The sequence below is a fragment of the Heliangelus exortis genome, chromosome 1, assembly GCF_036169615.1.
Source record: "Heliangelus exortis chromosome 1, bHelExo1.hap1, whole genome shotgun sequence".
Taxonomy (NCBI): domain Eukaryota; kingdom Metazoa; phylum Chordata; class Aves; order Apodiformes; family Trochilidae; genus Heliangelus; species Heliangelus exortis.
Window position 1 is genome coordinate 78662014 of NC_092422.1, and position 20048 is coordinate 78682061.

The 20048-nt window shown below is 42.9% G+C and overlaps 1 protein-coding gene across 1 annotated transcript; it reads left to right on the forward strand.

Annotated features, from left to right (window-relative positions):
* The first annotated feature begins 889 nt into the window (after nt 1-889).
* LOC139798933 (organic solute transporter subunit alpha-like) lies at nt 890-12057 on the forward strand. Its single transcript, XM_071750130.1, has 8 exons — nt 890-1615; nt 3001-3152; nt 3251-3324; nt 4872-5030; nt 7894-8005; nt 8892-9038; nt 10378-10483; nt 10985-12057. The coding sequence occupies exons 1-8, from the start codon at nt 1537-1539 to the stop codon at nt 11170-11172; spliced, it is 1017 nt and encodes a 338-aa protein (XP_071606231.1). The 5' UTR covers nt 890-1536; the 3' UTR covers nt 11173-12057.
* Nucleotides 12058-20048: the final 7991 nt, after the last annotated feature.

Below are 20048 nucleotides of genomic sequence, written 5' to 3' on the forward strand. Positions count from 1 at the left end.
GGGTGTTACTGCTGCATCCCTTCTGGTTAAAATGGTTAAAGCTCTCCTCTTCACCTTTCAATGCAGTGGGACAGTGACAGCAATGCTAAGGACTCAAAAGAAGTGGCTTTGGTGACTCAAAAGAAGAGGCAACTAAAGCCTCCTGACAGTAACAGAACAGGCTGCCAGTACCCTCATCTGTCTTGCTCCCCAGTCCTGCTGCATGGGAGGGATTGCCTTTTCTCAGATGAGGACCTGCTGCTGTTTGCCACTGAGCAGTTGAGCTCTGCTATGCATCCCTCTGTTCTTGTTGGCAGCATTCCAGTGTCCAGCCTGTCTTTCCCATAAAATCTTTAGGAGTCCTGTGAAAACTGTAAGATGGCAAATCTTACCACAGGAGCCTATGATGCCTATGAATGTCCCACAGTCCCTAAATTTCCCACTTTCCCCCAGTTTGTTAAAGTAATGGATGATGGAGGGAGGCTTCTATGTCTATTTTAAGTTTTCTGTCCCTTTCTTTATTCACTAACTCCAGGCACACCTTTGCATTTTCTCCCATGCTGTCATTTCTGACAATTACCCACTGCGGTCCCAAATTCTTTTTTCCTGAATGGCAATAGCTCATCATTGCATAGGTAGTTAGAAGTGTCCTCCTGCCCATGAAACTGCATGTCAGCTGCTGTTTCGTCACCCCTCACTGTCACCATCCCTCTGCTGCTTCTTGCAGCCAGGTTTCAGGCTGACTATCGAGATCAACCCCATGGGGTCACCAAACTCCATCATTTCATTACTCCCGCCCTTCACCTGGTAACAACCTGAAAAGGCCCAGGCTGCAGAAAGGATCTTTCGAGCAAGTTAAACATGTGGGAGAGTGGAGAACCCCTCAGTGCATTCCTACCCTCCGTATGCTGTCCTTCGGGCAGCGAAGAAGACGGTGCAGCTTTTCACCTCACTGCAACCAAGATTATTGGGAAGTCTTTGTTGAAAGGCTCCACCCAAACTCATTTGAACGTCTGCTAAAGAGCAACTTTCTGCCTCCACAGGCCCCTGCAGAAAGCGCATTGCTCAGGGCTGCTCTGGCGGGGCTGGGGTGAAAGCGGAGAAAGCACCGGGGCGCCCAGCCCGCTCCTCGGCTGATTCCCCATCCCTCCTCCGCCGTGCGGGACCCGTCTCCAGGTGCCCTGATGCCCTCTGAAGAGAGGAGACGGAGACGGAGGCTCATTGCCTTTGGCATGAACCCCTTCCAGGGAAGCCGAGCGCCGGGTACAGCCGGACGCATCTCCTCGCAGATGGCGTGGGGAACGACGTGGCCTCGCTGCCACCCCGGGCTCGGCCCTGTCCACCCCGCCGGTGCCCGGGGCCGCTGGGCACCAGGAGGCAGCGTGGAGGCCGGGCCCTTCCCGCCGCTCGCCCGGCCCCGGGCTAATCATTAACCTTCCGCGGCAGCCCCGAGCAGCCGGGCTCCGCATCCCGGCTCCTGCCCTCGCCAGGGACCGTCCGACGGCCACCGACCCCCCCTCCCCCAGCCCTCCGTCTTCTCGGCACTGCCAGGGCACCATGGAGGGCGAAGCGAACGGTACCGTCCCCCCGTCCTGCGGCGTCAGCGAACCGCCCTACTCGCACGAACTTCTCCACAGTAAGCGCGGGAAAGGCGGGAGGGAGACTGGGAAAGGAAGGAGTGGGGTGGGAGAGGGGGTCGGGGCCTGCCCGGCTGTTAGCGGAACGCCGGCCGCCTCCGCGCCGCCCCCGGCACCCACCCGCGTGGGATGGATGGGGTGGGTGCCCCAACCCCTGCCCTTGTCCCGCCGCCGTTCTGCCCCGGCGAGGAAGTCCCCTGGGCGGAGGCAGGCAGTCCCCTATCCCGGCCGTCTCTCCGCTTGGCAGGGGACCGAGGTGCTGCTGGCTTCGGGGAAGGGAGAGGGGACACCGCACCCCCCAGCCCGGAGCTTGCGGTTTGAGGGGGGCGGGGGGATGAGGGGAAGGGTGTTCGGTGGGGAGAGCTCGGGGACTGCTGGTACCTGACAAAACGAGCACCGACCCAGCACGCAGACCTGCCTCGGGTCTCAGGCTTAACCCCGCCGGGACATCTGTGGTTTGGAGATGTCGACTGAGACGTGGACGGCTCTGCCCGCCTGCACCGAGCCTGGCAGGGATGGGGTTCGTTGAGGCAGGTTAGGTGGGAGAGGCTCTCCTTTGCCAGCATCACTTGGATGCCTTTAGTGCCACAGTGGTAGTTAGTACCAGTGATGAGCATGAACTTCTCCAAAATGAAGCATGATTCCACTCATGCTTAATTTTGTCTCCCGAAGCACTTTTCTTGGGATAAAATCCACTTAAACCTTACCAGCCATGGGTAAAAGTTTCTATCCATACACAGCGTCAAGGGAATCACAAAACCATCAGCCAGGGGTAAATTGGTACCCAGAATTAAGGGAGAAGTAAAAAAGAATTTGGTAAAGGCATCGAATATTATGTCAAGCTAGATCTGTCAGGGGCTTATCCTTACCTTGATTGTGTGTCCCACAAACTTTTACCAAGCCTCTAAAAAGTTTGCATACTTAAGGAAGTTGTGCTCAAACATGCCCATGAACATACAACAGTGGCAAAGAATTGAGTATATGCATTTTTTAACGTAGTCTGACTGGAAAAGTTCCCTCAATATGTGTTTATTTCTCTGTATTATGTTTTTTTTTTTTATATTCTGTTACATATTTACATTAATCAAAGGACATTTGTCCCGGAATTTCACTTTTCTGAAGGGGACTTTATCATAATGCTTTGAGAACATAAAGTCATATTCTTCCCATATGCTGTCTGTGGATCCTGGAAAGCTTTAATCATGAACTTAAGTTTAGGTATTTGAATCATCCTGTGGAATCAACAATCAATTTATGTAGTTAAGGATAAGTGCATGGCTTCCCAGGAATAGGCTAAGAAGACCTTCAGAGATTATGTAATTGAATTAAAAGTTTGGAATGCTTATGAAATAAGTCAGAAATTTCTGTTTTTTCTTTTCTGCAGGCCTTGACCTACCAGGGATATTTCTCTTTGCAATCCTGACGCTGATGGCACTAATTGCAGATGTGGTGTTTATAGAGGAAGCAATCTACATCTACAAGAAAATCCCTTCCTCCAAAAGATCAATCATAATTTGGATTAATGCTGCAGCTCCAGTAAGTTATCGTAGAAAAAAGATAAAATTGTATGTTGAAAATAGAATGAACCTGCTTTATCTCTGCTCTTTGTCCAACCCTCCTCCCTCTCTCTTCAGGTGATCGCTACTGCTTCATGCATTGGGATGTGGATTCCTCGCTCAACAATGTTTACAGATTTTGCAGCAGCAATGTGAGTATTCTGGTTTTTTTCTAGACATTGCCCCCCACCCAGAATTTCTTCCCTTTGAACATCTGCTGCTCTTGGTAAACATAGTCATTTTGTAAATTTAACAATTTAATAATTTTTGGTTTGAGTTGAAATCTCTTGGCAGCTTTTTTTTCTGTGAGGTGGAAGATGCTGAAGCAGTTCCCAGTGCTACAGTCTCCTACTGTGGGTACCTCAGCATGAAAGATCTGTGTGACTCACACGTAATTGTTCCCTCAGATTGACAGTGGCTTTGAAGCACTACTCTTTCTTTCCCACGTGGAATGAGGTTCTGACCTATGACTTCTCTGCATTTTTACTACTGGAAGTTGCACTGTTAGTGGTGGCAAGTGAAGCTCCAGTGAGTCTACTGATGTAGGAATGTTCCACAGTTGTACTGATAAAAGCACTGTCTGTACAAGTGTGTGACAGCTCTGACATGCACAGAGAAGAATGGAGGGACGTGGTCCTTGCTTTCTGGAGCTGGTGGTGCAGCCCTGGTAGACAGAGCCTGGTGGGGGGGATGCCATGGGCACTCCCCATCATTGGGGATGATTTTGGAACCCACTGCAGGACAGTACCACAGACTCTCATGAATAGCCTCACCCCTTGCTGCACTGCATTTACTAAGAGAGCAGAGTAAAAGAGGGAAAACACAGTAGCAGTAGGGATCAAGCAAGCATGCAGCAATTTGTGCAGGTAATGCAGATTACCCAGAATTTCTAAGGATCCACTATTGTGGTGCTTTAAGGCTTCTGGGCCCTTTCTCCTTGCCCAAGCTGCAGGACCATATCCCCTCACTTGCATCCATCACCACTCACAGTCTCCAGCTGCACAACAAGCTCTTCTGAGGTCCTCAAGAGGACCTCTTTTATTTGGTGGAGTTGGCTTTGAGTGTGTCAGTTCCCTGAATGAGTTCAGGAAAGGCAGGAAAGGGCAGTTGCACAATCTGTCCTTCCTGGGAAGGGTTGAGAACGTGCAGCTAGTGAAGGAAGGAGAGGTTGGGGTTGCAGCAGTCAATGCTTGGATAAGCTTCTGCTGCAAGGAACCACACCCTGGCTGGGCCAGCACATTCAGTGATGGATTTATAGATTAATTTAGCCATGTTTCTTGTTGTTTGGTCAGTACTGTGGGTTTTGTTTTTGTTTTGTTTTGTGTTTTGTTTGGTTTTTTTTTTAAAAAAAAAAAAAAAAGAACAGATAGTACTTGTGAAAATTTTGGACCAGTCAGGACTAGATAACAAACAGAAAAATTTTCTGGCCATAATGAGTTGGGCCAGAAAAGCTTGTGGTTTAACACTGACTCTGCCACCAGCCACCAGTGTAGCTTTGGGAAATTCCACAGGCATTCTGTGCCTCAGTTTATTTCTCTTTTTGGTGAGGTTAGGGTAGTCTGGTCCTCCAAGGGGATGGAAAGCTGAAGGTTTTTCACAGCTTCTGCTAGGATTTCTGTAAAAACTCTGGACAGAAGGCTGCACTGGCAGGCAGGAGACACACAGGCAAGTTCAAGCTGGCATTTTCTTCCTCTCCTAGTTTTTTTGCCATAGTTATCCACAAGTTCCTGCTGATGATGATTAAAGAGTGTGGAGGTCAAAAGCTGCTCCTCAGGCGGTTTGAAAATGGTCACTTCAAGATCAGCACGGGTCCCTGCTGCTGCTGCTGCCTTTGTCTCCCTGGTGTGCCCATCACGAGGTGAGTTGCCCTTTAAGATTTCCCAGCTGGAAAACGGCTGCTGGAGTTCAGCCAACTTGGCAAGGCCAGGCTTACAGCAAAGGGCCTCCCTGCTTCCCGAAAGTCACTCTCAAGCCCTGTCTTTTCAACCCTGCCATCACTTTGGGGCTCTATGCCACTGCTAATTTATTTAGTTTCAGTAATGAAGAGTTTTGCATGAGTCAAGAGCATGAGCTCCCTCAGTTTTACTCAGTGGAGTGTTCCCACTCATAGTAAGATTGAGCACTGTGATGTATCTCCAATTAATCCCATTCTTTTCTGTTTCTATAGTAAGCAGTGGTGTGTGGGAGGAGGGATTTCTACACTAGAAAAACCTAATAATTGAGATTTCAGTTTCTTTTCATTCCAGAAGCAAACAAATGCCTTAAAATTGGGTATTTTTCACAAGCAGAATTGTCAAATTGAGATTAATATGAAAGAAAAATTTCTTTTACTTCTTTAAAATGGAAATGTTTCATTCTGATTTTTACTTTAAAACTACTTCATATTAAAATAAATTTTAGAACAAAAATTAGATGTAATTCCTTGAAAGCTTTGATCTCAATTAAATGGCATTGTCTGGTGAGGCCTGGCTAGTGTCACCCTGTTATTTGTATGCAGCTCTGCAGCCTGGAAACCTCATGGGCTTCCCACAGCTTTCCTATCGGCAGAGTATGAGAATGTTTCTTTCATTAAGAGCAAAAGCTGATGGACTGAACGTGCAAGACAGGAACTTTTCTATGAGGGCAGGGACATCAGTGTTGAAGGAACATTATGGTCTGGTCAAGTAAAAGCAGCAAACAGAATGCAGCATAGAAATATGTGATGCATTTGCAAAAAAATTTAAAAATTGTAATAATTCTTTAAAAAACGGCTTCATTTGGTATTAGACTTTAAACTTTTGTTTCCATAATTTTATTTTAATGGAATAACACTATTTACATGCAGGGGGTACCGAGAAGAACAGGTAAAGCAGCTGAAAAATGTATCCACAAAAATGGATGTTGTACAATGACACAAAATCAGCAACTACTGATACAGATCTAAGTGACTCCTATTGATTTTCAAGGGCATTAGGTCAGGCTTAATTCAGCAGTCAGAGCTAAAAAAAATGCCATGGGACAGAGCTGTGGTAAAAATCTAACCTGTCACTAGTATATTTGTATTTCTGTCTCTGTCACCCTCTGTATAGGTTGTGGTATCTCAGAGGTTGGGAGAGGATCCTCTGCTCTGCCCTCGTGTTGATCAGTCCAGTGACAGCTCACCCAGGATGATATTAGCTGATATTGACTCCTTTCAGGAGCTAGATAGTGCCAACTACTGATGGAATGAAGCACAGCTGCTTGGAAAAAAAAAAATTTAAAAAAGGCTTTATGCTCTGCAGAGGGCTTAGGGCTCCTCCTCTGGTGTCTGTAGCACCAGGAAACCCATCTGCTGTCTGCTTCTGACTTCTAGCCTGTTCCCATCTGTTCCCATTACAGGGTACTGAGTTTTTAAAAATATGAGCAAGCTAACCCAGAGAAATGTCAGTCTCATATTCCTCCCATAAGTATCTTTTGGGGAAACAGAGAGCTACCTCAGGGGAAGGATTCATCCTTTAAAAAACACCATACACTATCAACCAGTCCTGGAGAAGCTAACAAGGTACAGAGGATAATGAGTCCAAAGTAACAAACCATACAATAGGGAGAGTGTAGCAGAAGAGGTCTGATGGTTAAGAAAGATACATCTGCATTGACAAGGAAAACATCTCATAGTGTTGCAGTGACTGCACTGCTTGTCATATTATTCTTTAAAGTGGTTTGGGAACAATAAATCTTTGAAAAGGCACACACACTAAGTGGCTGGCCAGTTGCAAGCCTCTCTATGTGTGTGTGTGTGTGCTGTTCATCATCCTGTGGCTATTAGTTATATTAACTGAGCAATTCCTATAATTCTTGGTGCATGGCTATATCCTGTAGCATACTAAATGTTATTGAGTCTGCTGAGGCATCTCTGATGGCAGCCTCAAGGGCCCAAGGAGCTGCAGTGAAGACATCACAGTCAGTATGGGAAATCCTACACAGTAATAGACTAAACCATGATCCAGCTGTAGCAGATGGCTTGTCCTGTGAAGACTGAAGGAGAGATCAGGTCAGTCAGCTTTCATGCCCTCTGTTACAAAATGCATCTCCCCCTTTCCTGGTGGTCTTTAATGCTGGCTGGCCACATTACTGTGTATGGGAATGGTTTATACTGACAGAAGTCAGGAAATCCTGAGCTATCCTCCTGGCCTTGTGCAGTTTGCCAAGGGAGAGATAATTCCTTTCTCCTATTAGAGTGCAGAGGAGCAAAAGCAGATGCTTACGTGGCAGTATGTATGATGCACTGAAAAACTGCCAGTCCTTCCACCCAGGTCTGTGTGATTCCCTTTCTTGGTCTACCATGGGATTAGGAAGTGCCTGAGCAGGAAGGCTGAATTGCTCAATTTTATCAGAGAACTGAAAGAGTGAGGCAGCAGGGCAAGAGCAAGTGGCATTATTGTTCAGAAATCCGTTATGCAGCTCGAGATTCTCTGCTCAGCTTCAGGGCAGAGAAAGACACCATGTTTTGCCCAGCTTTGGTTAGTATGTAGTTGCTGCAGAATAAGAAATGTGCTATTTTTGTAGAGACTTTGATGAATAAACACTGGGTAATTCTTGGAAAGGTTTACTAATCTTGAAGCTGTTCCTCCCCAGATTTTAGCCACATGCTACAGGAGTGGAAAGTTTTGCAGTTGACAGTATCCAGAAAATGTTATTAAGGTTGCTAATGAGATTCTGACCTATGTGATTGTTTTTAATATTTTTTTTTCTTTTTTTTCCAGACAAACCCTCTTTTTGCTGAAACTAGGCACCTTTCAGTTTGCTTTCCTTAGACCTGTGCTCATGTTTTTAGCAATAGTGCTTTGGACTAATGGCAACTACGTCCTTTACAATGTAAGTAAATATTTTCACCAGAGATATTCCACAAAATCCATAGCTTTAGGGCTAATGTTAGCATCTTAGCTTACAACTAAACTGTGAAATCTGGGGACACTTCCAAGTGAATCCTTAGCTGTAGTCTTTTGAGACCCTGAAGCATATAATTTCTTTCTTCCCTCAGATTTTCCATTTCTTGCCTCCTCTTGGAACAAAACTGGGCATCAGGGTGGGTTGGGCAGCAGATCATGCACCAGTGTTTCCCATCTTGTATGGTTAGAATGGCAGGACTGCAAGCTGCCCTGTGGGATGTACCTTTCCTGTTTGGTTTTTTTTGTAATATACTCCCTCAACAAGCAAGTATGTGGTGTGCTGCCATGTAAATAGGAAGCCTAATTCTATGTTTTTCTGCAAATCATGGTTGGCTTTATATCAGTGCAAAGTAGAAAAGATAGTACTGTGTAAGCTGCAAGATGATGGAGAAGTCTGTATCTGCTAGTAACTTTGCACCTCTTGGATAACTCAGATTGAAAACAATACTTTTTTTATTCTTTGATGGTATAAATGACATCATTAAGATGTCATGCTGAATATGCTCTCATGAGCTGCTGAGCATTCCCAGTTGTTGCTGGGGTCCAGACTGAGGGGTTTTGTCAGTTGTTACCTTCCCAGGCTGACCAGATTTACATGTTGGTGCCTGCTGGGCAAGAGCACTCTGCTAACACTCCAGTTGGTACTGTGAAGTTTCCCTACCCAAATCTCAGCAGCTGCTGCTGCCATCAACTTTCATGGAGATGGAAACAAGCATTTTAACATCTGCATCATTCAGTTCACAATTTCATCCTGGAAATAGTAAAATGCACTGTAAAGTTTTATAGGTACACTTGTATGATTTGCTTCTCAGTTATCTCCCAAAGGAGCTGCAATATGGATTAACTGCTTCAATGGTATCCTCACCATTATTGCTCTGTGGCCAGTTGCAATCATGTTTCAACAAGTCAGGACTGTCCTTACCTGCAAGAAGATCATCCCAAAATTTGCTCTTTATCAGGTGAGATGTTTAGTATTTCTGATAAGAATTTCTCTTAATGGCTGATGTAACTCTCTCTCTGGTTCTTCATCCTTTGTTGGCAAGTTACAGTACTTTTTTCCCATTAAATGCACTGTGCAAAGGCTTTTTTTGCCTGAATAAAGCTGCACACATTTAAGCACTCACCTTGGCTACTGTTCAGTTTCAGACTGAGCCAATTTACTTCTAGTCTCTCAGTAGAGCTGAAGATGTGAAAGCTGTGTAAAATCTTAATCTCTAAGCAACTGAAATCAAACCAACATAGATGCAGTATCCTGAAACACAATGTAAAAATGCTGCTGTGTGCTTTTAAGAACCAGGAGAGGATATGCAGCATTGTGGGAATGGCTGTTCAAACTGTTTCATCATGTCAGTGTTCTGTTTTGACACTATTTTTCTTGGCCGTTCTGCACTTCAGAGTTAGAAAATAAGGAAAATACTGTCTGGGAATCATTAAAAAGTAGGGAACAGAACCAAATAGGTTAGACTAAAAATGCTCTGGGACAGGGCTGCCCTTGTCCACATCAGTCTGAAGAGAGTATATCAGAATCTGTGGATTTGCATCCTTGGATAGGACACTTAGAAAGGCTGGTGCAGTATGGTTTAAGTAAATGACTGAGTACTTACAAATGCAATAAACAGGACAGTCACACCTGCAAAGCTGCCTTTGGGTGAATCCATGCTTAGGATGGCAAACTATGTTAATGTGAAGGTTCACACTGTCACAGCTACACCAGCATCTAGAGGGACACATGGATCTCTCCAAGGCAGCAAGGGCCTGGGTCAGCAATCAGCAGGTAACATGATGTGTGATTGTTGATGAAGCCAAGCTGTGAAGAGTCCTTTATCCCTTCTGGAAAAGAAGCCAATCCCATATAACTTGGGGAACATCATATCTACCTGCTTTGGCAAAAAGAGGAGACAACAGAACAGACATTCTTTTCTGTAGTCCTTCCCACACTAAAGGAGACCATAACCTCATGAGTTAGATTAACAGGAAGTTTTTAAAACATGGTTACCTGTTATTCAGAGATGGGATCCCCAGGTGGGAGCTCTGTATATATTGCACATTCCAAATGAAAGGCTGAGAAGAAAGATTTTTTCAAACAGAGGTCTAATGTAACACTTGCATTCAGAGCAGTATCATCCTGACCTAAAGATGAATTCTGCAGAGTAGCAGGCAGCCTTCTGGTAGATGAGAGAAGAGGGAGGGCAAGAAAGGAGGAATGAGGGAAAATAACATCTGCTTTGAAATTAGAATTCTGTGAGCTATAAACTCTTTACTGGCAGCTAAGGCATCTGTTTTCTCTTTCTGGTGCAGTTTATTGTCATTCTGAACCACTTGCAGACAGCTATTATCAACATCTTGGCCATGCAAAGAATCATTCCCTGTGCTCCACCACTCTCCTCTTCAGCAAGAGGATCATGTAAGTTCTTTTGGGAAGGATGTTCTTAATTTACTTCTAGAGGTGCCAGTTCAGCATTGCTACCTGCAGTATTGGGTGTTTTCCCAAAACATTAATTTCCTGGGATCATGTAGCTTTTGAACAACCTCAGCTTTTACTTAAAAAATAATAAGACAAGTTTTATAGCTGTCACAGTCATAGAGAAAAACTAGAAAAACAGAAGTTGGAATAAGAGGACATGAAATCAACATGAATAATTGCTCTTAAATCTTTTGCATTTTGAATGCACAATTTACTGCAGTCTTATTGATGGGTGATACCATAATTCTGTAACTGATTTTCTTGCCAAGTATGAGAGAGACTCCACTATGGGAATAGGCTGGTGAAATCTGTTCCTTTTGCACAGATGAAAATTAATAAGCCAGGTATTTACTTTGTGCCTGGCACTCATTTCCCCTTATTGGGTGCTTTTCTTTTTTCTTTGCCTCCCTTTTTTTTTTTTTTTTTTTTTTTTTTTGGCAGATATGATCCAGCAGCTCCTCATCATGGAAATGTTTCTGATAACCCTACTCTCAAGAGTGGTCTATCGGAGAAGATACGGTGACCTGGAGCCTCCAGAGTTTCCAGCTGAAGAAGCTGTAGAGAGCAAGGAGACTCCTAAGATTATCCTGAATGGTTCAGCTAGTGGAGGTGGATTGCCAAGGGTTTAGAAGCCCCAGTACTCTTATTCTGCAGGACCTAGAGGCTCAGCTTCAGGAGCCTGTGTATTCTTGCACCACAAATAGCCACTGTCCATGTTGGACCAACTCCTGACATAAATGCCTGTGAGCTAAAAGGACCACTTGTGGAAGGATAATCCCATGTATTCTCCAGTGATACATACATGGTGTGAGGGGTTTTATACCATGTTATTTAATAAGATTTCATAGCAGGTACTTTTATGCTGTTATGCTGCTAGTTGATGTCGACAAACTGTCTCACAATGTGATTTTTTTTTTTTTTTGAGCTGTTAGAATGGCTATGAGTTAGAGTTAATCCATATAGTCATTCTTTCTTACCTCTTTTGACTTTTTAAAAATCTTATTTCACCCTGGATTACTGTCGTGTCTAACACAGCATTTTTCCATCCTTCCTCCATTAAAATTTGTCAGCTTTCACTCTGCCATGACTCACCAAAGCTAATTCTGATCAGTAAATGCATTAGCATATGTTTGTTCTCAAATCCTCAAACCTGTCTGGGCTCTCCACCTACATAAATGATCATCTCTTTAGGGCAAGGCTTTTTACATTCCTTGGCAATTCACCTCCTAACTTGGTAAATTCACATTTGCTATTTGTAAGTATGTCACTGGCAGATGTCCTTCCTAGGGACAGCAGATTCCCTGTTGCTGGCCTGGAAAAAGAAGGTAGGAGTCAGAGTCTACCATGTCTTCCACCATGGCTCTGGGGTGGTGCTTGGTGCTTTGGTTCCCTGCTTGGAAAATGGGAATAATAATAATATTCAGGGTCGTTGTGATAAAGGTATCTGTGGGGATAACACCTACTGAAAGGAATCTCTTTCAAAAAATCCTTACCTTCCCAGCTTCTTCACCCCAAATCTGAGGACTTCAAGTATTACAGGATCTTTTCTATTTACACAATTTTGCATAAGCCAGTTTTTACTTTTTGCAGATGACTCTGATGTTCTTGGATGAACCTAATTGCTTTGGGTTAGCTTGCTTTAATTTATAAATTGATATTATGTTTAGTGAGCATTTGAATTCTTTGTTTGTTGGGATGGAAGGTGCAGTGCCATACACAAGCACTTGTATGGCCTCATCTTGCCTGACACCTATAAGTAAATACCCAGTCCACACAGCAAGAATGCTTGTTCCATATGTAATCTGGGAAAATATTCCATGTTGGAAAAGATGTTAATGTCATCTTTTACCTATATTGTATCAAATATAACTTATCAGAGCAAAGTTGGGCTCTGATAAGTGGGGATTTATTTTTAGTTTACAAGGAATTAAAAAAGTACCTTCAATTTGGAAGTTGGTGGAAGATGGAATGTACTGAAAACAGCTACTGAACCATCTAGAAGTAGAAAAGGGGAGTAAATTAAACAAAGTGTTTTCTTTCTGATTGAGGTTAGAAATAATATTTTTAGCACGTGAAGGATTCCACTGTAGTATAAAATTGAATTATTTTTGGTCTGACATGTTTGGAACAGTTTTTATATACTTTTTTTTCCTATTAGGCAGTCTGGGAAATTAATACAGATTTTTGTGCTCATTAATGTGAGGAAATCTGTACTTTCCACTTAAAAAATAATTTAGGTGGAAATTTTTACTCTGCATTAGAGTGTGTCAGTAGAATTAGCTGGCATCAGCCAACATATTCTTAACATGGGAAATCTTAATGTATTTTAACATTATGGCTATTAGCATATTCCTAATGGTGCTTTATGTCATTGTAGTCTAGGCTACAGGTACATTTGTAGGCTTGCAGAGCAGTGTTTCATTTCATAATGGCATTGGGAATGGTTGGCTGTGAGCTCAAGCAGCTTCAAAACTGGAAAAGAGAATATTTTAAGTTGGTAAGGAATCTTTGTGGAATGCTTTGTAAAAGGCTTTAATTACTAAAGAAAATGAGACAAATGAGTATTACTGGAAAATGTTTTCTGTAGCAGTTCTGTGAGGGCTGTGCCTTTGGGGGGTGGGATTTGTGGCATGGAAGAGTGGATCCATGCATGGGGGCATGGAAGTGCATTCAAACAGGGATGCAGTGTCTGTAGGTCCAGTGAAGGCAGCTGCCAGGACACTGCAGGAGCTTTCACCCATCACTGTTTGTCTGGCATCCTCCTGTCTCTGAAGTCCTTGTTAAATACATCTTGCAAACAACAGTGTGGGCCTGTTTTAGACACAGGTAACACTAACAATTATGCTTGTGGGTAAATACTTAATATTTGTTGTGATCATCTGACACATTTCAGCAGTAAAATGTACCAAGGTCATTGTCAAGCTGACTTATATTTGATAGTGAAGATGTGTCTTTTTACTGAGTACAGTCATGGAGGTCTCACTCCAGGAGTCATTTACACAGAACCAGAGTGAAACTGGACATACTTTATCCTGAGCTTTCCTGAGTTACAGCTTGTATGAATGCAGTAGAAAATACTGCTCTTGTTGTTGCAAATTTATTTTTTCTTTTTGAGCTTTTGAAATTAAGAATTAGGTTAAATTAAGAATTAGGTTAAATTAAGAATTAATTAAGAATTCCTTACCCAGCTCTGGCTCAGACCAATAGTTATAGCCTGCCTCATCTAGGTCTGGTGTCTGGATAGGCATCTGAAGGCTAGTAGATAGGGGCAGCAGGTGGCCTTCATTACAGTGCATTCATTCTGGTGCTCTTGAAATTAAACATTGCAAATCACATCCTCCGGGTTGGACCCTAGGCAGTCTGAGTATGAAAAAAACAAACCAGAAAGACGGAAATTCCTCCAGTTCTGATAAGGATCCCTTTCAGGTCAGTGGAAAAAAATTTCCTTTCAACTATGTGTTTGTGATTAAAGCATTTGAAAACATTCACAACTCACTTTATACAGCTGCTGTAAAGTAATGAGTGTTAAGGTGAAAGCATGACCTTTATGCTATGTTTGCTTGGGATTATCAAGTGAGGAAGGGTAAAGGTAACTTTATCAGTGTCTTAGTGATTATCAAAGGCACTAACACCATTAAATATAAAGATAAGCCTACACAGAGGTGTGTGATCAAAGGTGAAGAGAGTTTAGGCATTTGGAAGCAATTCATGAGAACACAGGGGAAAGATGAGTCCCGTGGTTGGGGTCTTGGTGAGCTAAAGGTGAGAGTGTGAAGGTGAATACAGACTGATGCCTCCTGGAGCATCACATAGGGTTATGCAGTGGGAGCTGCAAACACACACAGGGTGGGGAGGATGAACATTAGCACCTTGTAATGTTGCAGGAGTGGGCTGGCAAACAAAAGCTGCTCAGTGCTCTTCTTTTCCATCTGTCTTTTAAGCTGGTTTTGAAAAAACACTCACTGAGTGCCTCCTGTTCCAGAAGACCGTGTTACGGGCTCTGGTTGGAAGACAGTACAAGAGCTGAATTGTGATCCCATGGTTCCCAGAGCTGGAGCAGGGGAAGAAGTTAGGTAAAACAGTAAGGATGCAAACAACAGTAAAATGAAAAAGTTGGGGAATAGGTAGATTTAATGTAAGAAGTAGAGAAGCTCGGAAGAAGACCTGCGGATAACTGAGACAGGGATAGAGCAGCCGTTTGACACACAGCAAATGAAAATGTTAAAATAGGTCATTTGCAGCTCCATTTATCCAACACCTTGCCACTTGGCTTCCTTATCCTTTAAAACAAGGTCTGACAGCTGCTGACAGCTACTGCTTTTACTGACAGCCATTCCTGTGTTCCTTCAGGACAGTTCATGAACCTGCTATCACCTCCCTAGCTCCCAGGTAAAATGGATCACTATTTTTAAGATACATTTTGTGGGGGAAGAAGGTTAGATAACACTCTGATTATTTTACTGTTTTAAAATTGTTAACTAGATAATTCTAACAGTTGCCTGAACCTGGTGAGCATGATCATCAGCAAAGGGAAGCTGAGGCAGAGAAATTTAGAGAACTTGCCCAAAGCCACACAGTGAAATTTTGTAACAGCTAGGAATAGGCTGCAGAAGTTACCCAGTTTCACCTCCCTGCTCTGAAAAATACTGCCTCTTAAATGTGGTAAGATCACAAATTAATCTGAGACTGTTTGAGCTAAGCAATTGTTTGGTGAGTTAGATCATGGTGAGGTTATGCGTCCACCAGAACAACAAAATAAGTTGCTCTCAGCTCTCATAGCCTCATTTGAGTAAGAGCTATAGGTCAGAGTATCTCTTCAGAGGTTGTAGAATTGGTGTGAAGAACAGGTCTATGTACTGGTGACTTGCAAGAGAGGGTAGGCAGAATATCTTAGGCTATTTTTCAGTCCTGAGTCACGCCTCTGTATAACTCCCCACGGATCCCTGTGTACCCTTTTTAGCAGATACTGCCAAACTCTTCATTCTTTACTTCTCAAAACCACAGTTCTTACTAAAATGTGTATACAGAAAGACAATCAAAACAGCACCCCAAGAGAGCTCAGAACGCTGTTTTTGCAGAATAACTTATTTTGCCATTTCTCAATTCCTGTTACCCTTTCCTTACATTCCAAAAGCTTGGTGTGCCTATGCCCATGCCTCTTACTGCCCAACACCCAAGCAGTTGGTGTGCCAGCACAGCACTTGAAGGCACAGGTGCCTCACCACATACCCAAGGCAGCTTGAAATATCTGAAAAGTTTTTAGTGTTCTTCAAACAAATAAAACTTCCACTGACACGATGTACATTTAAAACTGGAGGAAGACTTTATAGAAAAAAAAAAATTACATTTTTGATTGAGAAATCAGACTTTAATTTTGGCAATATATTGGACATTCCTGGTTAGTTCTCAGGAGAGAGAATAATTGTCCAAAGGGAATTTCCCTTTCCTTTGTGGATGTCTTTTCCCTTCACAACTGCAAATAGGCCACCTTCTGCCCAGCAGCCATTATGCAGATAGGGTCACAACACATGTAGAAAACTAAGGGTTTTATTTTTGTCTCCTTTAATACAATTTAGCAGCTGAAATGCCATTTCCCCCTCTAGATATTCAGGCACCAGATAACAGATGCCTTCTAGGATCTAAGGCACAGTTTTGATACAGGCTGAAGTGGGTTCAGGCATCAAGGGGAACTGCTGAGCTGTGAGGAAAGGCTGCAAGACACTGCAGGCAGAGCCATGAGAAGAATGGTATGGCTGCTTGGCAAAGGACAGAGTGTTGAGACAGGGAGAATTAGCAGCTCTAGCATTCTTGAAGGGAAAAACCAACATGAAAAGTATATAAAATCCTACAGAAACCCAACCAAGTAGCCTGAGGATGGCAGTTTAGCAATGTCAATGATCAGCCCTTTCCAAGCAGCAGCAGAACCTTTCCTTTCTCAACTGAAGGCTGCCCAGTGACTCCTGGGGTGCCTTATCAGGGGTGGCAAGACCATTAACTTATTAGCTCTTTGTGTATAATGACCAATAAATCATAAGTGTTACTCTGTTAAGCTCTGAAATCCTTTTTGCAGAGGCTTGGTATGGAGCAAAAGGCACTCAAATAAACTGACCCAGAGGAGGAAGGTTACAAACTAAGGGAGAACTGTTCAGCGTGGGCAGCACTTCCTCCTCTGCCACCCTTTGAAAATCACTGCCTTAAGAGCTAAAGGAGTCAGAAACAGCATGAAAATGACTTCTGAATTTATGTTCAACCTTTATGGTAAATTACTGGAAAAGGTGAGTTTCTGTGTCATCTTGTAGCCTTGCCAGACCCAGCCAGCAAAGGGTGTGAGCTAATTGTTAAATTCAGTTCAACAAGTTCCTCATTAGGGGGAAATTACCTGAGTTTGAAATCTGCTAATTTTCCAATCAGGGTGAGTGTTTGCACTTGTGATTTGAAAATAATTAACACATGGTATAACATCAAAACCTATGTAGAGACTAATGGTAGAAGGGCTAATTTCCTTGGCACCAAGCAATGGTGTGCTCAGCTTCCCCAGAGCAATATTGCTACCCTTTCAGTACTGGTATCTGCTGTGTAGGATGTTTTAGTACTTGTTTAGATCAGTTCTCTGCAAATTTGTACTTCCTAGTGTTAAGTTTTAAAAGCTCAGCTCATCATTTCCTGGGCTATGAGTAATTTATTTTTTTTTTTTTAGTTTGAAAGGTGCTGTGTTTATTTTTTCTTCATCGTGTCAATACAGACTTTCCCAGAGTTACTTGCTTCTGCTATCTCTAAAAGGACATCATAAACTTTCATTTTAGGCTAGGCCTTTAGCCTGAGTTCTGCAAGTTTTAAAATGTGTGTTCCCACAGGAGCTATGCTCTCATCCTCAAATGCATTCCTAGGAATGTGAATGCCCTATAGTATTTAAGAAGAAAGGATGTCTGTGTAGGACTATTAGCAAAGCAGTTGTGTACGTGAGAGAAACAAATTTAGCTGGAGCACAAACGAATTTTTTACCTCAAAGTTTCAGCTATTGATAAAACTTTGACCATAATCATTTCTATATATTATCAAATAATATTAGCTATATAGCAAATAATATTAGCTATAATATTACCAGATATTCCTGGTAAATGATACTACCCTTATAGCTTGCACTAGTACAACTCAGTGCTTTAGTGACCTCTCCCCGTGGGGGAGAGAAGGGATCTAATCTCTGGGAGCCATGTCAGCTCCACCCAAGGGTGTTATTACTTCTGCTGGTGTGACTATACTGAGGTTTATTGACAAAAAGGGTGTGACTTGACAGCTACAGACAAAGAGAAGAGCCCATTCTACTTGAGTAGTCAACATGCAGCAGGGCAGGGGTGTATTATCTGGACTAATGTCTTGTCTAGAAGCAGTTTGGTTTTGGCCACAGACACAGTGATGCATAGTGTGGTACCAGCTTGCCCAAAATTGCCATGCTGGGCTTTTCATTGCTTTTTGTCACCACATTGCCTTTAAACCTCTAAGACTTCCAAGCAGAACCTCCAAAAAAACAAAAAAAAAAAAAACCAAAAAAAACCAAAACAAAAACCCAGCAAGGGCAGGGTAGCTGTAAATGGCATCTGATCTACCATGGCTTCGTCAAGCAGCATCTTTCAGGTGGAAAGGGTGGCCAGGGAACCCTAGGAGGGACACGTGGCTCTCTCTACACAGCCCTGTCTTTTTGCATGTCCACATATATCTATGGATCTATGGAAACTGTTTGCACTGAGATAGGAGCTGTGTTTCAGGTGCATATGAGTCAGCAGTTGGGAATTCTCATGCTGGATTAATACCTCTGACTTAGCTAACCTGTTTTGAACACTTCCAGTGTCTTGGGTTTTTTTCTTCTTAATGCATTTCTGGATTAATGGAAATAGAACATGCCTTACCTCCTTCACAGAAGCAACGTTTTTCACCAGGGTGCATTCCCCATCAAGTACCATTCACACTGCCAGAAATGGAACACCCAGGCTGGAGGGATCTGCCTTTTCATGCAAGCTGCCAAAGACTCCTTTTCTTAATCAGTTTTGCTTTTTATAGCTTGTTGCTTCTGAATTATTGTTACTTCTGGAATTCTGGGCTACAAATCTCATATCTGTTTTTCTGTTGCTCTTATTTCTGGTCACCTACCTACTCTGTTCATGACATCATCTGCTGCTATTTCTGTGCTTCAGGAGAAATTGGTTGCTTTGATTATAGGCAATACTTCCTATGTCAAATCCCCAGAGCTGGAAGAGCATCTTCTTTTCTCTCTTTTATCTGCAGCATTCCCCCTTACTGCTCAGAGGTAATGTGAAAAAGAAAGCATGAGCAAGTGAACCTGAGGGGCTAATGTATTAAAATTCATGGCTGTGATTGGAGATGATAGTTTATTTTTATAAAGCTATTTATTTTCCCTGTGTGCCTTATCTTTTATGTCCAAAAAAGATCCAAATTCAAGCGCTGGTCAAGTAACCCTTATTTCTCGAGAAACACAGAGGCCATTTCACTCCAGTTCTTACTGAGCAGTTCTTGTGTTACAAAAAACACCCCTGGCAACTTAGGGATAATTCTTCCTGCAGTGCCAGCTGCCTTCAGAGTTGCTGAGGAACCTTCACTGCATGCACAAGGAAGACCAAAGCTGTTGGGTTATCTGCCAGACCAAGGCTTGCCTGTTGTCTGCCTGTGGGTAACCTTAAGGAAATAAAGCTCAGCCAAATGTTTCTGTCTTCCTCTTTTATCCTTTTGGTTATGAACTGCTTTCTGCTAGGCAACCTCTTCTTTTGTGCTCCCTTCTCCCTTTGAAATTCTTCCCTTGGAGGCCTAGTGATCACTCACAGCCTCCTGCCTGCAGCCTGCCCAGGGGCAACAGCTCCTACCACCAAAATGGGACATTTCTGACCAAGTCCCCTGGTGAGATGCTACCTTGCTTGGCTGCCTGCTGAGGACCCAGGGCAGCTCTGAGCCCTAAGGTAGGTGGCTGAGAGTTTGTGATGGTCTTTGCTGTCAGTGTAATTATACATCAGAAAAATCAGCCAGCTTCTGGAGGCTAGTATTAGTCTCTTAATTAGTTAAATATTAGTTGATCTCTTACTAGCAAATTTAGAAATCAGATGTAAATATTTTGCCACTCAACAGTACTAAAAAAGAAAGCATTAAAATTTTAAATTCTTGGTGATTCTTCCAGTGTGCATACAGACAAATCCTCCCTACACTTTTTCTAGTTTCAACCACTTGCAGATTTAACTTTTTAACCAGATTTAACTGAGTGACATACAAAGTTGGTGTTACAGCTGTACAAAGTAACACATGTATGCCAGGCTGAGTACGTTAAATGAAGGGTTTTAGGAGTTATTTATGTCCAACCCAACAGAAAAGCTATTTGACTACAGTTTTGACACTGATTATTTCCAAATCACCAGTTAGCAAGCTATACTCTTTTAAGAGTATACTCTTGTATGCTCTTGATTTAAACTGACTTTTGTTACATCTTGTAACCCTACAGCATCCC